We start from the raw sequence: 18,035 nt of genomic DNA, 5'->3' as shown, positions 1-18,035 counted from the left end.
GGCCAGCAGTTGAATGGCCAGGCAGAGCATAGGCTCTGGTAGGTGTCCCAGGGAAGTGCTAATGGGGCACCCTAAGGCAGTCAGGGTCCCGAGGCCTCTTGAGAGGGTACTCCTCTTGGGCCTCAATGGCATAGCCCCGGTTGTGCACGTTGTGGCCCCACACTTGTGTGCCACTGTGTTGGCCTTTGCTGTCAAGTTTCCCTGTCCCATGCATGACCCCTCGTGGCCATTCCGTTGTTAGGCTTTCCCATGCTGCATGACTAAGCGAGAGGACAAGGTGATGATGCGAGTCATGCAATGGTGGTGGTGGAACATGTGCCCAGGTGCACTTCCCATGGCCCTGGTTGCGGGAAACACTTGAGTCACTTTGGCATTGGTATTGTGCCATATCATGATTTCTTGCAATGTGTTTGTGGCCAGACATCAATGTGCTGGTTTGACATGTGCGCGTGTCATAATTGTGACTCATCATTGTCCCTATACTTGTACGTCAGTATTCATGCTGATTGCATGGGCATGTATGTGTGTGGCAGTTGCTGGTTGACCCGTGCTGTTTATGTGCTGTATGTCATACATGCATTGTCAAAGTTGACTGATGTCTATGTTCTCTGTCCCCCTTTCCACAGTTGCTGCAGTTGGTGCAGAGGGCAGAGCTAGTGCAGTGGAGCAGAGAAGCAGGGACAGGGCCTCCAGACCCAGGCATGGATCCCAGCCACTCCCAGTTCACACCTCCCCTTCCGAGAGCAATATGGCTGGGCTAGCGCCAGTTCCATCAGGCGAAGCTGCTGAGGATAAGTCCCAGGCGGTGATGGTGGTGGGGGACACCTCAGCAGCAGTGGGATAGGGTGCTGCCACATAGGGGGGATCGACGACGGAGGACTCGCTGGAGTTATATGGTTCCGGAGGTGGAGGTGGAGGAGGAGGTGGAGGAGGCCATTGCAGCCCAGACCCCGCGGTAAGGTGGGGGCATCAAGGAGGGTGTTCAGGATGCAGCCCTGGCCCAGAGCTATGAGGATGTTTGTTGGTGCTAGTGGGCTGTGTGTTGTGGGCATTAAGGGCGCAACGCGTTGTTCTTTGCGCTGCAGGTTACTTTCCGCTTTAGAATCCATAAATCAGAGAACAGAGCTAAACATTTCATACGCACAAATACGCACAATGTGCTTTATGGAGCAAAGTAGTTAGAGCAGACTTAGCGTGTTTTCTTTGAATTGGGCCCTTAGTATTTTAGGGAATGTACTTTCATCTTTAATTTGGCCTATGCAAGACATGTCTATGAAAAATGAGATTTCTTTCAATTGGCTAGGAAAGTCGTGCTCTCCCATAATCAATGTTTTGTCGTTACAATTACCACAATATTATTCTGTGGAATAGTGTGGAAGATTACTTCTGGAACATCTTTAGTTTACCCCACCGGCAAATGTGCTAGGTCTCAGATTTCTGAAGCAGGTTTTCAGATAAATGTAAACATTATTCATAAAATGACATTTTGAATGCCCAAAAGAATGCCAGGTAGGAAGGACATCTTCAAAGCGAGATTCGGTGAAGTTCAAAATTTACATTAAAAGCAGGGTAACATAAAAAGTACATGAAACTCTATAAGATGACATTTTAGAGGTATATGAGGAACAATACTTAAAAGATGTGGTTTGGTAAAGTATAAAATGTGCATAATTAGCAAGAAGGCAGTGACATTTAAAAACAGAAATATCAACCTCCCCTGAACGGGTCACACAAACTATATTCTTAAAGGAAATTTGATGCTGAATCGAAAAATGCAAGCCAAATTCCCATCACATGGCAGGGGGCGATGTAAATCACATAAATACTAAAAATCACATAGATTAATTTATCATTTAACAAGCTCTTAAATGCACCACTAAAGTGACACTATTGCCTAATATTTTAGGGGTATTATTTTAGGGGAGAACTGTTGACTTAATTTGTATGTGTCAAGTTTCGACAGATCAACGAGTCTCACGCCGGCTAATAACCTTGCAGAATGCCCACAGCTGTTGTCATTACATTGCGCGACGTCTTTTATACTTTTCACGTGTGTCATGATGTATCTGTATTCTGGGCTCCATTGCATGTCTTTTCCTTCGGATGTCTCTTAGTACCGCATCATTGTTATGTGGTATAGCCGCTCATATTAGGCATTCAGCCTCTGGTCGCGAAGTCTAGTTCATACACTGGTAAACTAGGTCAATTCATCAGCTCCACTCCTCCCACAGCTTGAATTAATTAATGTATCCCCATGGATAGGCCATGAATGTATGGCTCTTGTAGGATTGTTCCTACTTCCTTCTTCCTCATTTTCTTTCCTTCCATTGTGGTTCCGCGCATTCACCTTTTTACAGAGCCTACCATTGGCTCTGTCACCACTGGCAGGTGGCTTAGCGTTTCCCGCAGGCATCTGAACATGTTATCTGGCAATTTGTGAAGGAGTGGGTCACGCTTGTGTAGTTTACCTTTCTACCTGATTCCAATTCCTCAAGTTCTGCCCGACTCAGCAATTACTGTACTTTCGTACCGGGAGCATACCCAAAAAGATACCTGGGTGGGTGGAGGCCCTTCCCAGCACCATGAGTCTGACTTCCCCAGATTAGCATGGTACCAGGACAGTGCAGAGCACTGGCAGGCTAGCCAATGAGGTAGCACAATTCTCTGGCAGGCGATGGTCCGGTTGGAGACAAGATGAAGATTGGTACCAAGAGCCTTGCCAGATAATAGATTGAGCTTCTAGGGTTGCAGGACACAACAAGCAGGCAGGGCGGCAGGACACGGCAGATGATGAAAGAGCGAATCCAGAAGCAACCAAGGATAAAGAAAGGACAATAAAAGGGCACAAGGTGGGCACAGGAACAAAGGGAGTGAGTAGGAGGAAGTAGGCAGAAAAGGCAAGGGCCTAGACGGGAACACGCAGAGCACCAGAAGTAAGGAGGACAGGGCACTGGCATCCAGAGCATTGAGATGCACCAAGGGCTTGCAGAGGCCAGCTTTCATGGCTTCCAGGTTGCTGCAGCATAAACATGTCACCATGACAACCGGGGCACCAGGCTGAGAGCAGAGAGTGCTGGAAGGGGGCTAAGTCACCACCCGCACTTGGCAGAACAAACATACAGGATACGGGTGTACCGTGGCGTTGTGGGGAATCTGCCGGGGCTGGGGCTGTAGGCAAAGAAGTCTCCATGGCATCCTGCAGCGAAATAACCACCTCAGATAAAGATGTGAAACTGCTGCAGGTTAGTGACCCGCTGTGGGGCGGGCATGATACAATTCTGGCGTCTGCACTTCAACTATGTTATCACTAATTCTAGCACATTTTGCTGGAACCAGAACCTGCCATCACTGCAAAATGCTAGTTACAATGAGATTTTATTTTCTCCTCTTTCTCGATCAGTCTTCCACCTGATCCACTGCCTACCATTATAGAGACACACCAGTGCTTAATTTGTGCCGGTGTTTGCCGGTCCCCAACACCGGCAGAGTTTTTTTGGCACCGGAACTCATTGTGTGCCTGCCTTCATTGCCTAATAATATAAAACACAGCGCAGCGCTTCCCGCCTGGGGCACGGCAGCACGCGGCCACCAGCTTATTTTATTTTTCTTGCCTGACCTGCACTGCCGACGTGCGGCTTGCAGGTCAGGTCATGTCATGGGTCACCTAGTTTGTGAACATGTTGTGAATGTATTTGTCTACTGTATTAACCGCATTCTGGGGAAGAACAAGTAGAGTGCGCAGGCCTGATTTACAAAAGGCATTCTTAAACGGGCATGGCACACAAACATTCGGGACCTGATTCACAAAGTGTTTCTCAATGGATGGAAACGCTTTGTTAATCCGATATGTATTTGGTTTGTTTACACTCGCCTGTGTTTAAAATTCTAAAAACCTGCGTTGCTCTGACCTGGAGTGGCGCCAACATTTTTTTTTTGTTGCACCCCTCCCCCCTCCGCTCCACGTTGCTTTGCAAGGGAGCAGGCCAGTGCAAACTTTTTTTTTTGAGTTGTTGGCGCGCACGCCTGACGCGCTCAGTGCTGGTTGCTATGCAACCACTGTATCCATGCAAAGGTCGGCCCCGGGCCAACCATGCCTGCACAGAAGCGCTGGGCCACCCCTTCCGTAGTGCACCGGCTCCTTGGTTTAGATTGTAAAACCGTGTGGCGTGCCGTCTCTTTCTCTGCCAGCTGCTCTCTATGTGCTGAGAAGCTCGGTGTTGCTGCTGCTGCCACTGTGCCTGGGCCGACCGACCGACCAAAGAAGACTCTTCCGAAGGTAAGCACTGCAGCGTCAGCAGCGAGCCAAGCATTATTTTAATGTTATGTTAATGTTATGTGTATATGCCTGCGTGATATGAATGCTGGTGTGTGAGTGCGTGTTTGTTATGTGTGTAATGTCTATGTAAACATTGAGTGAGTGACTTGTGACTGAGGGACTGTGGTGTTCTTGTGTGTGTATGTTGTTAGCAGAGAGTTAGTATAGTGTGTGCGCAAGTGTGTGAGTGAATGTATGCTCATGGGTTGACTGAATAAAGTAGGCATCTATGCAATATCTATCATTACTACTGCTGTAAGGATAGATACTGCATAGATGCCAACCAACTAGGTGTGCAGTAAGTGCCCAAGCATTTCGGGGGTGAGGAGGGCTAAGAGGCCTCACGGCGCATCATTCTGCAAGGGCCTTCATGCCTGCCCATTGCCCTCCTTCAATCACAGCCCCGGGTGCAGAGAAGTAGCCAGCATTTCAAGAGTGGGGGTAGGGAAGGAGGGCGAGCCATGAAATAAGTCCTGCTACAGTGCTTCTTTTTCCCACAAATGAAGTGCACGCAATTGCATACGGTCTCATTCACACACCCTAAACTGCCCACCTCTGCCCCAATTTACTTTTGTTTTACATTAGTGGCAGATGGCATTTTAACACATAACAAAAAGTTAAACTGCAGACTCATAACTGATGCAGAAACTCACCTATTGGACCTCTTCCAGGCGCTCTGGAGCAAAACAAAGGCAAACCTCCTAATTTGCATATGGATTGCACCAACAGATGTGACTTCACAGAAAAGGACATCACAATAAGCATAATCAGTCTTTGATACTTGGACGCACCATGGAAGCAAGCTCAATTGACTAAGTGGCAAATAACCTTTTGGTGCAAAATACCTAAATTGCGCTTTTGTTATATATGGAGCAACTCTGTAGGCATTTGTTTTTATTTTTATAATAGCATGATATATTAACATAAGCTTTGAAGTGAATCAGAATCACTTACAGGGCTGCAGATAAGACACAGTGTGATCAAACGATTTGCCCAGGATCACACACTTTGGGTAAATGGTGAAACTAGGATGCAGACAATTTAAGCAACTGTGCACATCTTCCCAGGCTTAGTTGATATAGATGTTTATTTAGGTTTTGCTTTGCATTTCATGTGCTTAAATAATTATTTATTTATAGCAATGCCTTGGAACCAAACCACATTACATAATAAACTAGCCTTTCATAGTAAACTAACTATGCACTGTATACATTGTCATAGAAATCTATTGAGCAATAAAAGTATGTCTTTTTTATGGTGATTTAGGGAGACGCTGCTTCGCCTGAACACATGTGAGTTGGCGGGGCTGTCTTCCATCTTCAAAAAGGCAGTGGCTCTGAAGCTGAGGAAGCAGATCTGGCTACAGTCTACCTGGTTGACAAGGAGGGCTGCATGGGCGTATAGACTGAGAGGCCGATCTAGGTCTAGTACTGAGCCCGCACTGGCCAACCGCACCACGGGCAGCGCCCGCCGGTGCCGGGACCGGCCCGGTATTAGGGGGCTAAGATTTTTTGGGGACTGGCACTTATTTTTTTACAAATTACACACACACACACACCCCTACTTTACAATCATACTGCCTGTACCACAATCCCATTGAAACTTCAGAAATGATTACCTGTGCGTCCCCACCCTATTCCTGTTTCTCTCCTCACCCACATTGTGCCCTGCTGTCCTTTCTTCTTGTTATGCAAGGTGGGGGCACAATATGTCATTTTCTCTGACAAGTTAAGGGCATTGCAAGACTACTACGCTGGTGAATGGCGCAGTAGAAGATAACATATAAGATACATTTTGAAACAGACCGCACTGAGTTTAGAAGGGTGATATAAGTATTGGCTATTGTGCCATCACGAGCATTATGCCAAACACTTTTAACTTAATGGAACTATTTAGAGAAATAATTCATGTTTTATTTTTCATTCTGTATCTTTCTGCATGGGATTAACAGCTGCTGCCTGTAGATCCCTTATGAAAACAAACAGGTGTTATAGTCTCACGTAGTAACATTTCTTTTAACATATGTATAATTAGACTTCAGTGTATATAATTTCCTTTTGATATGATCTGATTGCGTGCTTAGTGGTAAAGACTTGACATCAAACAATAAATAAGCTTGGAAAAAAACGTTTAAAAATACAATACTAAACCTATAACTTCCTGACTGCACAGCGCTAATGGCTACATTCCAAGAGCTGTCTAAATTAACCACACGTGACATGTTGGCACTTGGCAGCTCTGTATTTCACTTGTGAAAACACATTGCCCTTCAATTAACATTTTGTGAAAATTATATTAAAGGTAAGGTTGAAAAGCAGTACAATTCTTGAATTTCAGATCGTGGTGTGCATTGCCAAGTTACTCAAAACCTTTTGCTGTTGCTATTTGGTAAGAATACAGGTTGTTACAAATTGCCAGTTTTTCTCGCAATATTAGTTGCCTGGTCAGTGTGAATGATTTATAAATAATGAAATGATGATGTATAAAATATTTTAGATTTTGCTCTGCTCCCATAAAAATCAAGGGCTAAAATCATTGTGCAACTTTTGTATCTGAAGATGATAACATTTGCGTAAAAATAAACCACTCACCCATGAGCTGACGTGCTTTCTTCTCTGAGAGAGGACGGCTCCTGGCCTGGTTAGTACGCGTTGAAGAGAAGCGGCATGCCCAGGTGCCAGTCAGACCAATCTGCTCTCGCTGGCGGTGGTTTATGCTCAGGTGGTGGAAGATGAGAAGGTGGAAGGTGCTGATGGTGACCAGTGGCATGACAAAGCACACTGCGCTGCGCACTTGCACGATGCTCTTGTAAAGAATGTAGGGTTTCTGCTCCAACATCTCACACACTGTGGAGTCAAGAACAGCCTCGTCCTGGGACGTGGCGGTATAGTCCAGGATACAAGCAGCGGACTGCCCGTACACCATGGCCACCGGCACAGACGTGGCGAAGGAGATCAGCCAGATGATACCCAACAGGTACGCCATGCGGGATTGGCGCAGGCCTGCAATGGACCACATAGGGTGGCAAATAGCAATGTACCGCTCAGCTGTAAAGGCAATGATTGTCCAGCTGGTGGTAACACAGTAGACTTGTCGAATCATGAAGTAGAGCTTGCAGACAGGATCGGTGAGGGACCAAGGGTAATACTGCCAGAAATATCTATACAAGGTAACTGGAATGGTTAGCAGCAAGAGAACATCTGCCATCGCCAAACTCAGAAGATAAAAGCGAACTGCACTCACCCGCATGCGCCCGTTCCTCAGCAAAGTGAGTATGCTGAGTCCATTGGCCAGAATACCAAAGATAAAAAGCAGACTGTAAAATATGGTTGCAGGAATGGCCACATGGTTTGGTTCCTGTTGTTGGGCACCAATGAAGAGATGACTTTGGCTTTCTCGAGTCGCATTGGAGGTTGTAGTTTCATTCCACAAAGACTCATTGTCAAAATGAATGTGCTTCAAGCACTCATTGGAAAACGGGTTGCTTGACTTGTTCATGTTTGGGCTTAGCTCAAATTTGATTGGTTGCAGTTAAGCGTCCCTAGTATTGGGTGAAAAGAATTCCCGCTTTAGAACATCCTTGAAGGGACCGCTGGGTGTTCAATCAGATGAAGCACATTTTTTAGGAATCAAATTTAAATTGATTTGTATCTCACTATCACTTGCTTCATCCTACATGAAGAAAAAAAAGAAACTGTTAGCTTGTTTCTATGCATGTTTTCTATACATAAAATAAAAAATTGCATATTCTACAGCACAACTGTGGCCATGCAGCTGGCAGTAATTAAAACAAGCAGGAACTTCCAGGAACAAGGGATATCGGGGTGCTCCAGCAGTCATTCAATAAATGGGTCTCTGCCTAGCAACATTGCCTTCACCAGATATACCAGGAGGAGGCTTCGATGCAGCACCGGGCCCAGCTGATGGTAGCTCAGAAACGCAAACAGATTCAGCAAAGGGAATATCCTGGAAAACACTGCACATTCAATATATCAGATCTTTGCAATAATAGAACCCAGAGCGCCCAGGGCAATATGGTATATTAGCACTGCCATTAATCCACCTCCAGAATTGCCAAAAAATTGACTTCTAGGGGGGGATCCCTGTTAGACAAAATGGACACTACACCCTGTCTAGCATGGAAATATGCTGCTGTAATCGTAATAATGTCAGGGTCCAGATTACAAGTGGTGGATTAGCTAGGCAGGCTCAGGTTTTAACAGAACTGGAGGATGGCATAAAATGAGGTTCAAAGAAAATAGGATGAAGCTTTAGCCCAGGCTCAACCATCAACCAAAAGAAAACTAAAGAATGCAAAAGATTAATAGAGTAACAGTACAATTCAATGTGACTGTACCAGTCAGTACAACAAATTGCTAGCCTTGAGGATTGAGGCAAGTGAGAAACAGAACAACACTGGGGACCTCTTCTTCCCAACCAAAAGCAAGGAAGTGGCATCCAAAATTGAATAGAGGGCACACTTCTGCCACTCCTATCGGTGCTTGTATTAAAGAGAAACACTGAGGACCTCATTACGAGTTTGGAGGCATGGCTGCCTCCAAACTCGGGTCCGGGTCTGGGTCTGTGGTCCCTGAATGGGGAAATACCAGGCCATTCTGACTTTGGAGGGCCCGGTATTTCCCCATTCAGGCATTCAGGGAACCCGGACCATCCCCATTCCCATTTGACCCCCTGTAGGGCTCAATGGGAATAGGGAGCATGCTAACAATGAGCCCGTTGATGACGCGCCTGTTGTTAGCATGCTGGTCCCCTCACGGGACCCGCAAAGGACGTCTGGTCTGACCAGACATCCAGAGCGGGTCCCACGAGGGGACCTTGTAATGAAGCGGTACAGGGTTAATGGCTCTGGCACCTTTACCGGCGCAGTTAACTCCTTACTGCCTCATTTCTAATGAGGCCTTGGGAGAAGGGAAAAACAGCAGATTTTTGGAAACCCTGGAATGATCATCTCTAATAACAGAAATGGCACAGATATTGAAGACGCCTTTACATTTTTCCAGGCGAGACAATGAAACCCACAACAGAGGGTTTCAAAAATGATTCCACTCCAAGGCCCGTTGGTATGATAAATTAATTAGATATGTTCCCTGAAACAGAAAATTGCCCCATTCTCCACAAAATGAATACACCTGAAAAACACTGCCTCTATATCAGATACATAGAAAGAGGTAATAATAGTCATGTTTGCTGAAGCAGAGAAGTTCTGAAGCTTTGTGAATATATGTGGCGGTAACGCTAATAGAGTTTGGTGTTAGTTTGGCGCATTTACCACCAAAATCGTAATGAGGTCCATGGTTTAACAAACCAAGCCAGTCTACTCACTAAGGCATTTGCTAGTTGAGGAGTGGTTCCTGCTCACCCTCATACGCTCAGATGCAGGGAAAGCATGAGGATTGTGTGTGCAACTTCCAAGAAAATGCCAGGTGGAATTTATCTTCTTTTTGTCAATTTGCTTAAAAGATCATAAAGTGAAGCGTAAGGTAAATCATCACATCCTCAAAGCAATACAAATGTTTAGAGGAACAAGACAAAGTTGCACTTTATCTCAAATCTTGTTTGCCATTTTATGTAACTATCCAGACACAGAATAAGGTAGCAAGAACTAAATAAGGCTTTAGCCCCAAGACATTTCCTCAGATATTGGCACCATGTGCAGATGCTCTACTGCCCAGGGACATGTATTCACTCAAATGCCAGTGGTTACTGATACTACATCAGAGGGAAGGACAGCACATGCAATGTGACACAGGTGGCACCACAGGAAGTGATGTAACATAAAATAAATAAGATAAAAAATATATATATGTTATTAAAGAGGACAAAATGCTATTTTAGTTACGACCATTTATCAACTGCTGTGCTGTCTTGTTATGGCAAGGGTGGAGCCTTCAAAGGCCAAGGGGACTGGCTTGTGGGAATAATTGTCCTATAAAAGTGTTCTAAATGAAACGAATCAATCAACTAAATGCCAATATATCCTAATATGGTCTGTGACTGCCACACCATTCCAGATATCCACTCAGGTGGCAATGATTTATTCATTTCTTTTATTTATTTGCATTTATAAAGCGTGCAATGCAGCCCGGGAGCATCGTGTCAGTTAGCATTGTGGAGGAAATTGGGAAATAAAAATGGTATGCACTCCCCATGCCTGGCACTACAGTATTACAGTGACTGGTCCCCTGCCATGTTTCAACAACGTTTCTTGCTCATGCGAGGTAGAGACTGTAGGATGTACTGGGTATGTCTTTGCTATGAAAACCTTGTGCCTCACTATCTCATCTTTCACTTCTGACGTGTTTCCCTTTTGGCATATGCAAGCAGGATTTAGGCTCTCGCTTTCTTAAGAAATGCGACACAGAGGAGCAGAAGTCGTCACATCGCTAATGCTCTCGCTTCCCTTAATGCAAATGGGAATCTTTAAGGGGTGTAGGAACCTTGACTAACTGGGTTATGGCAGGCTAACCTCACTGATGAAAGAGAGCAGCTGTGTGAAAGGCTGAGATAATGTTGCTTTGTTCTTTGCTAGCAGGATGAATTGAGTGTACAACCTTGACATGTTGGGACGACCCTTACATTGGAAAACATGGGCCCTGTCGGGTATAAAGGCTGGGGAGCTCGGAGGGAAGGGGACTCTCAGAACTTTGTACCACCTGTTGCTGTTGGGTTTGTGATGTCACTGATTACTACTAATAAAGTGTTCACCAATCCACCAGAGTCGTGAGTGAGCCATTTCCTCAACACCATATAAAACAGTGCCACCCAAATGCCGTCATGTTATGCCAATGATAGCCTTACATGCCAAGTACAGTCATCATATACAAGGAATTTCTCCGGATACATGGGTTCAGCCATTATAGACAAAAAGCAGCCTCATCTGTTCAAATACTGCCATCTGAAGCCAGGTTTAGCCTCATAGAAATCGGGTGCTGACTGGCATCATAAGCCAAGTGCTGGCAGATAAAGCACTTGATCACTATGACGAGAATATAGAGTAAAAAGAATGCCAGACACGTTGTGTATCACCGAGAATCAGGCTGCATGGCATGCATGTTATTAAACCACAGTTTAATAACATGCATAACCTCTGTCATAAAACAGAGCATGTTTTTTTTAATAGAGGTTGAAATTAAAAAGAATAAAATCAGTTTGCCAGAAAATATAAGAAAGAAGGTCTTTAATGACAGAACATACAGGCACAGAAAACTGAATGCATGTACACATGAGTAAAAAAGAATGAAAAGTGTGTTCTTTTGTTTTGGCAGAGTTTTCGAAATGCCATCCCTGAATGTTGCCAACACAGCTCTGTGCATCATAGGAAGTTCTGTATTTGTATTTGTATTTATTCGTATTTATTTTATTTGTGTAGGGCAAAACCAGGCCCAAGGGCAAGCGAGCGCATATCTTAATAGAGCGTTACAGCAATGACATATGATCACAGTAGACATAACAATTGTGACAGAGTTACAGAAGATATTACAAATATCTAATCTTCCACGAAGAGAGGTAATGTACAAGAACAATGTGATACAGGGTCCCATCCGGGATGCACAAGAACAAGGTTAGTTCTTAGCGTGAGGTAGCTAGCCAGAGCTTAGCTTTGAGTTTGAAGAGGTTAAGGGAAGGTCGCATCGCTGCAGTGCAAGTCTCCAAAGATATCTGTGCAACCTAGCACCATAATGCTCCAAAAAGTAAAGACGTGCCTTAGATTACTTTCGGTTTACTCCAAAACAGGACTGTGCATTGTGGCTATAACATGTGCACCATAACACATCTACAGCTTAATGAACTGCATAGTAAACCTAATACTATGACAGTGCTTCCCCAGCCAGAGCTGTGCACCAAATTATTGTTGACTGTTGAACTAAACTGTTGAACATCGAAGGACTGCAGATTGCTTTTGAAGCAGAGCTGTGGTCACACTGCTACCCAGCGCTCTCCACAACACATCTGTGCCCCATTCATAGATGGACAGTGGGGTGCCAATTAACATTGTTTTGAATCTGGGGATTATAGATCGGTATAACTGTGGTAAAAAGAGGGCTCATAAACTCATGCACATACGCCTGTTTCTCTTTTGCAATGATTGCAGGTAGCATTTGCCTGTTCACCTACACTGATCATATGCCGGTAGCCTAACCTCCCTAAACCTGCCTCCAGATTTCTTCCTAAAGTGCACTGCACACGCTGTGTGTTTTGCTCCTGTCCGTTTTGCTGCAGGACGCTTCCTATTTGCACATTTTTATAAATACTGGCCATGAGAAATAAACAGGTCCCCGACACTAAGGAGGCGGGATGGGGTTAATGAAAGCTGATCATAATGACAAGATCACGTTGTTCCATTCTGTCCCTGACGACACTGCTGCAACCCAGACCCAGGATGTCCAGGGACAATGCCAGGAGTAGCAAAAGGGGCATGAAGCGGAGTAGCTGATACCACTGGCGACCCACAAATAACAGCCCAGATTTTGTCATCTCCCCAAAACTAGAAACATGAATGGCTAACAAGGAAAAGGTATTGCCCACATTCATGAAAAGCACAGGCTAGGCTAAAAATCCATTTTGAAAATATGGTCTTAGTGTCATGGATAATACATTCGCCAAAGACCATGGGCCTCATTCTAAGTCTGGCGGTCCGGAAATAAAGGTGCTGGTAGCAACATACTGGCACCCTTTTCGGACCACCAAACTACAACTATGCCTACAGGGGCCATTGCTCCCGGCAGGTGTGACCTGCTGGGGACACCAGCCCCTGCAGGCAAAAGTTTCACTGAAGCAACGTTATCAACGGTGCCAGTGCTTCCATGTCCACTTTCCAAGTGGAATGGGGACTTGCGCTTTCCACTGCATGACATCCAGGGGCCGTCGGGACTGTACCGGTGGCACAAGGATATTAGGCAGCGGAACGGTATCATGAGTTAGGCAGCAGGTAGCACTGGCGGGTTACCGCTGAACTCGTCATTTGACTCCATGACGCATATAGAGTTAAGTGCCTACGGATCAGCATTACCGGCCTGAACATGTTCCTTAAAGTATCCCTTGCAACAATCCCGCAAAGGATCATCAAAGATCTGGAACATTGGCATGGGTTGCTCCTGCACAGGGTGGCGGAATAAATATCATCACAAGGGGGTTTCTTCCACGGTGTGTATTTACAGCACGAGCGCACCATGGATGCATACACAACGCTATACTGAACACATTTGAACCAGCAGTGAGTTCTTTCCCTTGGGAATGCAAGACTCCAAGCATATGTTTGTATCTTGTCTTATCTTGAATGCACCTCTTGTGTCTATGTGCGCCCTGACGCCTGCAGGCACCAGTGCATGACAAATAAATACATTAAATAAATATCTTGTAAGAAGCTGTGCCTACCCAAGCTGAAAGCGGGATGGGCTATATCTAATTTCAGGTTACATTTATGGATCAATGTTTATTGATCCATGAATGGAAATATCAAACAAAGTCAGGCTATATGAAAATAGATTCTCGAGCTATAAAAATGCAATTTTTGATAATTTACAACCCTAACTATAATAAAGTTAGACTGAAAAGCATAGAATATTTGCGATTTATTGAAACATTTATCAGGTACACATATGTTTCTGAAATTCCCAAACTCCTCTATTGAAAAAGCCCACGCTCCGACCATTTTAATTTTCTTTTCATTGGCGACTAAACATTTTTCATAAACTTTGAAAGGGCAACTAATGGAACAGAACAGAGTTCCTTCCGCATTGCAACGAGGCAATTGCTGGCACTTCTCGGCCTTCCATTTGCTAAAATGACAGAACTTTCTTGTCAAGACGCTTAACACATGCTGTCGGATATTTAGTGGGCACAATTCTTAATTCTGCTAAGGCGCACTCCCTGATTTAACACCCCGTGCTAAACAATTCCACCCCTCATTTCTGGGATAAAAAACAGGCTATGGAGTAACAACTCTGTTTTATTTAAATACAAATGAACCCAACTTTATTCTGGAGTAATCACAGGCAGCTTGGCTACAAAAGGAAAGATTTTAAACTGCTTGTAAAATCGCTGTACTTTTGCATGCATACGCACATCCAAATTCAAATCTATACTTCTACACAGCTATTTCTAACCTAAATGTACAGTTTACTGTGAGCATTGCCGTGGATCAGCCAATATAATTTAAAGACTCTCCTAACCTATGCACCTTTGTGATCACATCACTTTGGTTTGATGACACATTATTTAAAAACTTTATTTTCTCCAATATCAACGACAAGTATTGTTAACAGAGAAAGATTAGAGAAAGATCTATATAGATTACACTTAGGGCCTCATTCATGAAATTTATTGCGCAGCAAATAGGGACTTTGCGCACCAAACCATGAGCCAAACCCTGTCCATCAATTCATGGAATCGACTCAGCGGGGGGAAATCAGTGCTCTGCGGGGCTTTCGTGCATGTCCGGCACGTCTCTGCGTGCAGTAGATCATATTGCGCTAGACACCTCGAGGAGCGTGGGCGTGGCCTGTGTATAGACCAGAGTAGGGGGCGGAACATGCATAATGAGGAAGAACAAGGAAAATTGTGGGCACTTAGAGGGACAGGCCAGGCGTGACGATCGTACGCCCACTACTGCGCAGGTACAATCGTATTCATGATCTGACCATGTAATCTCACATCTAGGGGAAATGACCACGCAAAGCTCACAAAGTAGTCGCCACCCGAAGGCAGGCATACAGACACTTGCACACAGGAATCACTGTGCAGAGGTAAGATTGCATGCTGGATTGGTTTGGATTTAAGTGTGCGTGCACGCAGTCAGGATTCCAACAGAAGTTAGGTGTGGGTGTTATCAGTATAGAGGGGTGCAGGAATGGGGGGTTTACACGCATATTTCCTTGGAAATTACAACTTTTACACGACATGTTATGTATATTGATGGGGTGCTGGGAACAGTTATGCGGGACACTACGCAGTGTCGCCGTTGTGCTGCCTTCGTAGTGGGGGTTCACCTGCTGCTTTTCCATGGTGCGTTGCTTCGCAGTCAAGGAGTGCGCAAAGGTCTGTATGCAAGGTTGGAAATGCTGTGCGTGGTGGCATGTCGTGGGCATTCCAGCCGATCTTGCACATAGGACTGTTTTGAATGGGGAATTCTGTGAATATGTATAGAGCGCAGGTTACCTTAATTTCACAAGGACGCGCAAAGGTCTATTCGAGGCACAAACTTTGCAGGGTCAATGCTCCTATTTCCATGAATAGGGCCCACTCTATTCCCCCATTGGTATTGTTTTCCCTGCATATGTGTGGTGCTGTTGGCTTCTAGTATATGCATGTAAGAATAATCCGACCCGGGTAGGTTGCATTGAGAATCTACCGCGTTGCATTTTAGAGAAGCTGTGTTTTCACTTTAGAAAGCACAGAATATGTATTCATCTACTGTCGCAGATGGCACTGACGGGCCTCCTCAGAGGCGGCGCAGGCGGCGCAAGGGTTTTTATTGAAATCTTTGTGGGTGGTGTCTGGAATGCGTTTGCAATGCGGCCGTGTCCCTACTTCTCGACAGTTCTCACTCTCTCCATGAAGGATCAATGTTGTGGTCGGATTGTAAATCAATTGTTTTTTCTGAGGGTACAGTTTCATGAATCTGCTGCTTCTCTTGTTTCTAAACACAACAGAAATACACTGACAAGCATTTGATCTTGGAGGTAAGGCAAAAAGGACCAGCTGGCTACACACTGGCACTGGGGGAAAAGACAGACATTGGGGCCCTCCCAAGCAATACTGCCCATGTGGCTGACGCAGCTTACTGGCCATGTCACATTAAGCAACATAGGAACGCAGGGAAAATGCCATTGAGTTCTAATTTAAAGCAGCCTTACCCTGGCTTCGAATATGGTGTGAAAGCATTGCACCTTTCACACCAAAATGGCTCCTGCATTCTGTTTTTGAACAATTGGCTATAGTTAAAAAACCCTGTGCGCTCTGTGCAGAACTTGCTATTTGAAATCAGTCTCCCTGCAGATTTTACTCGAGGTTCTTTCAGTGGCTTGCTGATAAGGGGTTCTTGAGGACATATATTGCAGGACATCAAAAGACTTACCCTCAACATTTGCAAATCCAGACCTATTGGCTTTGCCAATGCTTAATATTATAGATGTGCTTTTGAAAACTATTCCCAGTGCTTCCAGTTCACAATGGCAGCCCATTGACAACCTCCCAGTTGGCTCTACATCCCTGGGTCTTCATTTCTTCGAGCATTAACTATTATGCATACTCCAGAAATCACCCCGGTCTCATTTTCATAAAATGTAGAGAATGACTGTGCTGCTTTCTTATTGTAAATCATTTTGTGTTTTTTTTCACAAAAGTGATGGGCTATGCAGAGTTGAGTGGAGTTAGTACAGTGGACGGACAGTGTTGGAAGAGTGAACATGGTCATGCTAACTTTTACTTTTTGTTCAGAAATAGTTCTACTTGCGCATCAATGTGCTTTAATTTGCATGGGCCTGACCAGCACAAACAACATATGTACAATATAACAACCTTGCTGAAACACTCAGAGCAAGGGTGCACGCGTTCATTTTTCTGGAAGGACCCATATGATGAGCCAGAATGTGGATGCATACACTTCATTGCTCTGTTCTTTAACTTCAACAATTACCACCCGTGAAATCAAATTTGGTCAAATTCACCTCAAAGGCAGACTTTTTTCTGATATGCCACTTTTAGGCAAATTTTGCTTTTTGTCTGAAATTTCAAATTTTTCCTAAAAAAACGTTTTTTTAAAACGTTTTTTTTTGCCCTCTTTTAAGCCAATTAGGCGGCCAAAAAGTTTTCCAGTCCCCTAAAAGGCCGACAGTGCAAAAATGAAATTTGGGAAAACGTGCACAATGTCCAATTCTGCTCCACGGGACAAAGCAGACACATTTTACACTGAAGTTGTCAATTTCTCTCCGGAGTGAATTTCAGCTGTTTCACCCACCCAAATACTGAACAGGAGCTTTAATCCTTTTCGCCACTTCATCAAACTGCACATCGAGCAGCGGGATCACTGATTCGAATCACCTCCATCCAATGAATTGCTGGGGCGTCACTCATTGACTTTTCCTGGTGGTTACAACACGACTTAACCCAGCTTGACTTCCAACAGATCCTGCTGAATGCCCGACCTGCTTCACCGAACACTGCAACCGAACCGCACAGAGCTACTGCATTCACACCTGCTCGATGCCGTTCGGAATCCACGATCCAACGTACCCGTGCTGAGCTCAATCCGCTCTCATCACTGCTAACGAACCAAAACAATGTACGATTGACCAATAACTGCCCCCCCCCTGCCCCCCACCCCTGCACCCTTGTCCATTTGGGCCCTAGAGACTGGTTAGCTCTCCTGTGTGGATTTTTCACCAGCAAGACATATCCTTTTGTGTGGTTTATTATTTGCCTATCACCCCTGTATTCAGGCTCCGAGTGATACATTCTTCTTCCTGTTGCATCTTCTACGCTCTTTCCACAGGGGTGGATTTCACTCAGTCTTTTGCTATTTATTTATCTTGCAGATGGTGTGTTTAATTAAAATACTTACATATTTATAGAACCTCTTCTAGGTATTAGCATCCATCTGTGCAGTCCATTGAAAAGCAGGAGTCTGGAGGGAGGCAGAGCAAAGAAGGCACCCCTACCTGGGTTACTGGAGACTTATAGGTTGAGGTATCAAAGTCAC

General features: G+C 44.8%; 1 protein-coding gene across 1 annotated transcript in view; it reads right to left on the bottom strand.

The window, feature by feature from the left end:
- Positions 1–18,035, bottom strand: part of LOC138473084 (neurotensin receptor type 1-like) — a 692,824-nt gene that overhangs the window by 183,120 nt on the left and 491,669 nt on the right. The window contains exon 2 of the mRNA XM_069611583.1: positions 6,907–7,987. Coding sequence (XP_069467684.1) covers positions 6,907–7,813 — 907 coding nt within the window. The 5' untranslated portion in view covers positions 7,814–7,987. The remainder of the gene's footprint in view (positions 1–6,906; positions 7,988–18,035) is intronic.

This window comes from Ambystoma mexicanum, chromosome 8, assembly GCF_040938575.1.
Source record: "Ambystoma mexicanum isolate Mex_15411 chromosome 8, UKY_AmexF1_1, whole genome shotgun sequence".
NCBI lineage: Eukaryota > Metazoa > Chordata > Amphibia > Caudata > Ambystomatidae > Ambystoma > Ambystoma mexicanum.
This window is presented reverse-complemented; position numbering and strand designations above follow the sequence as displayed.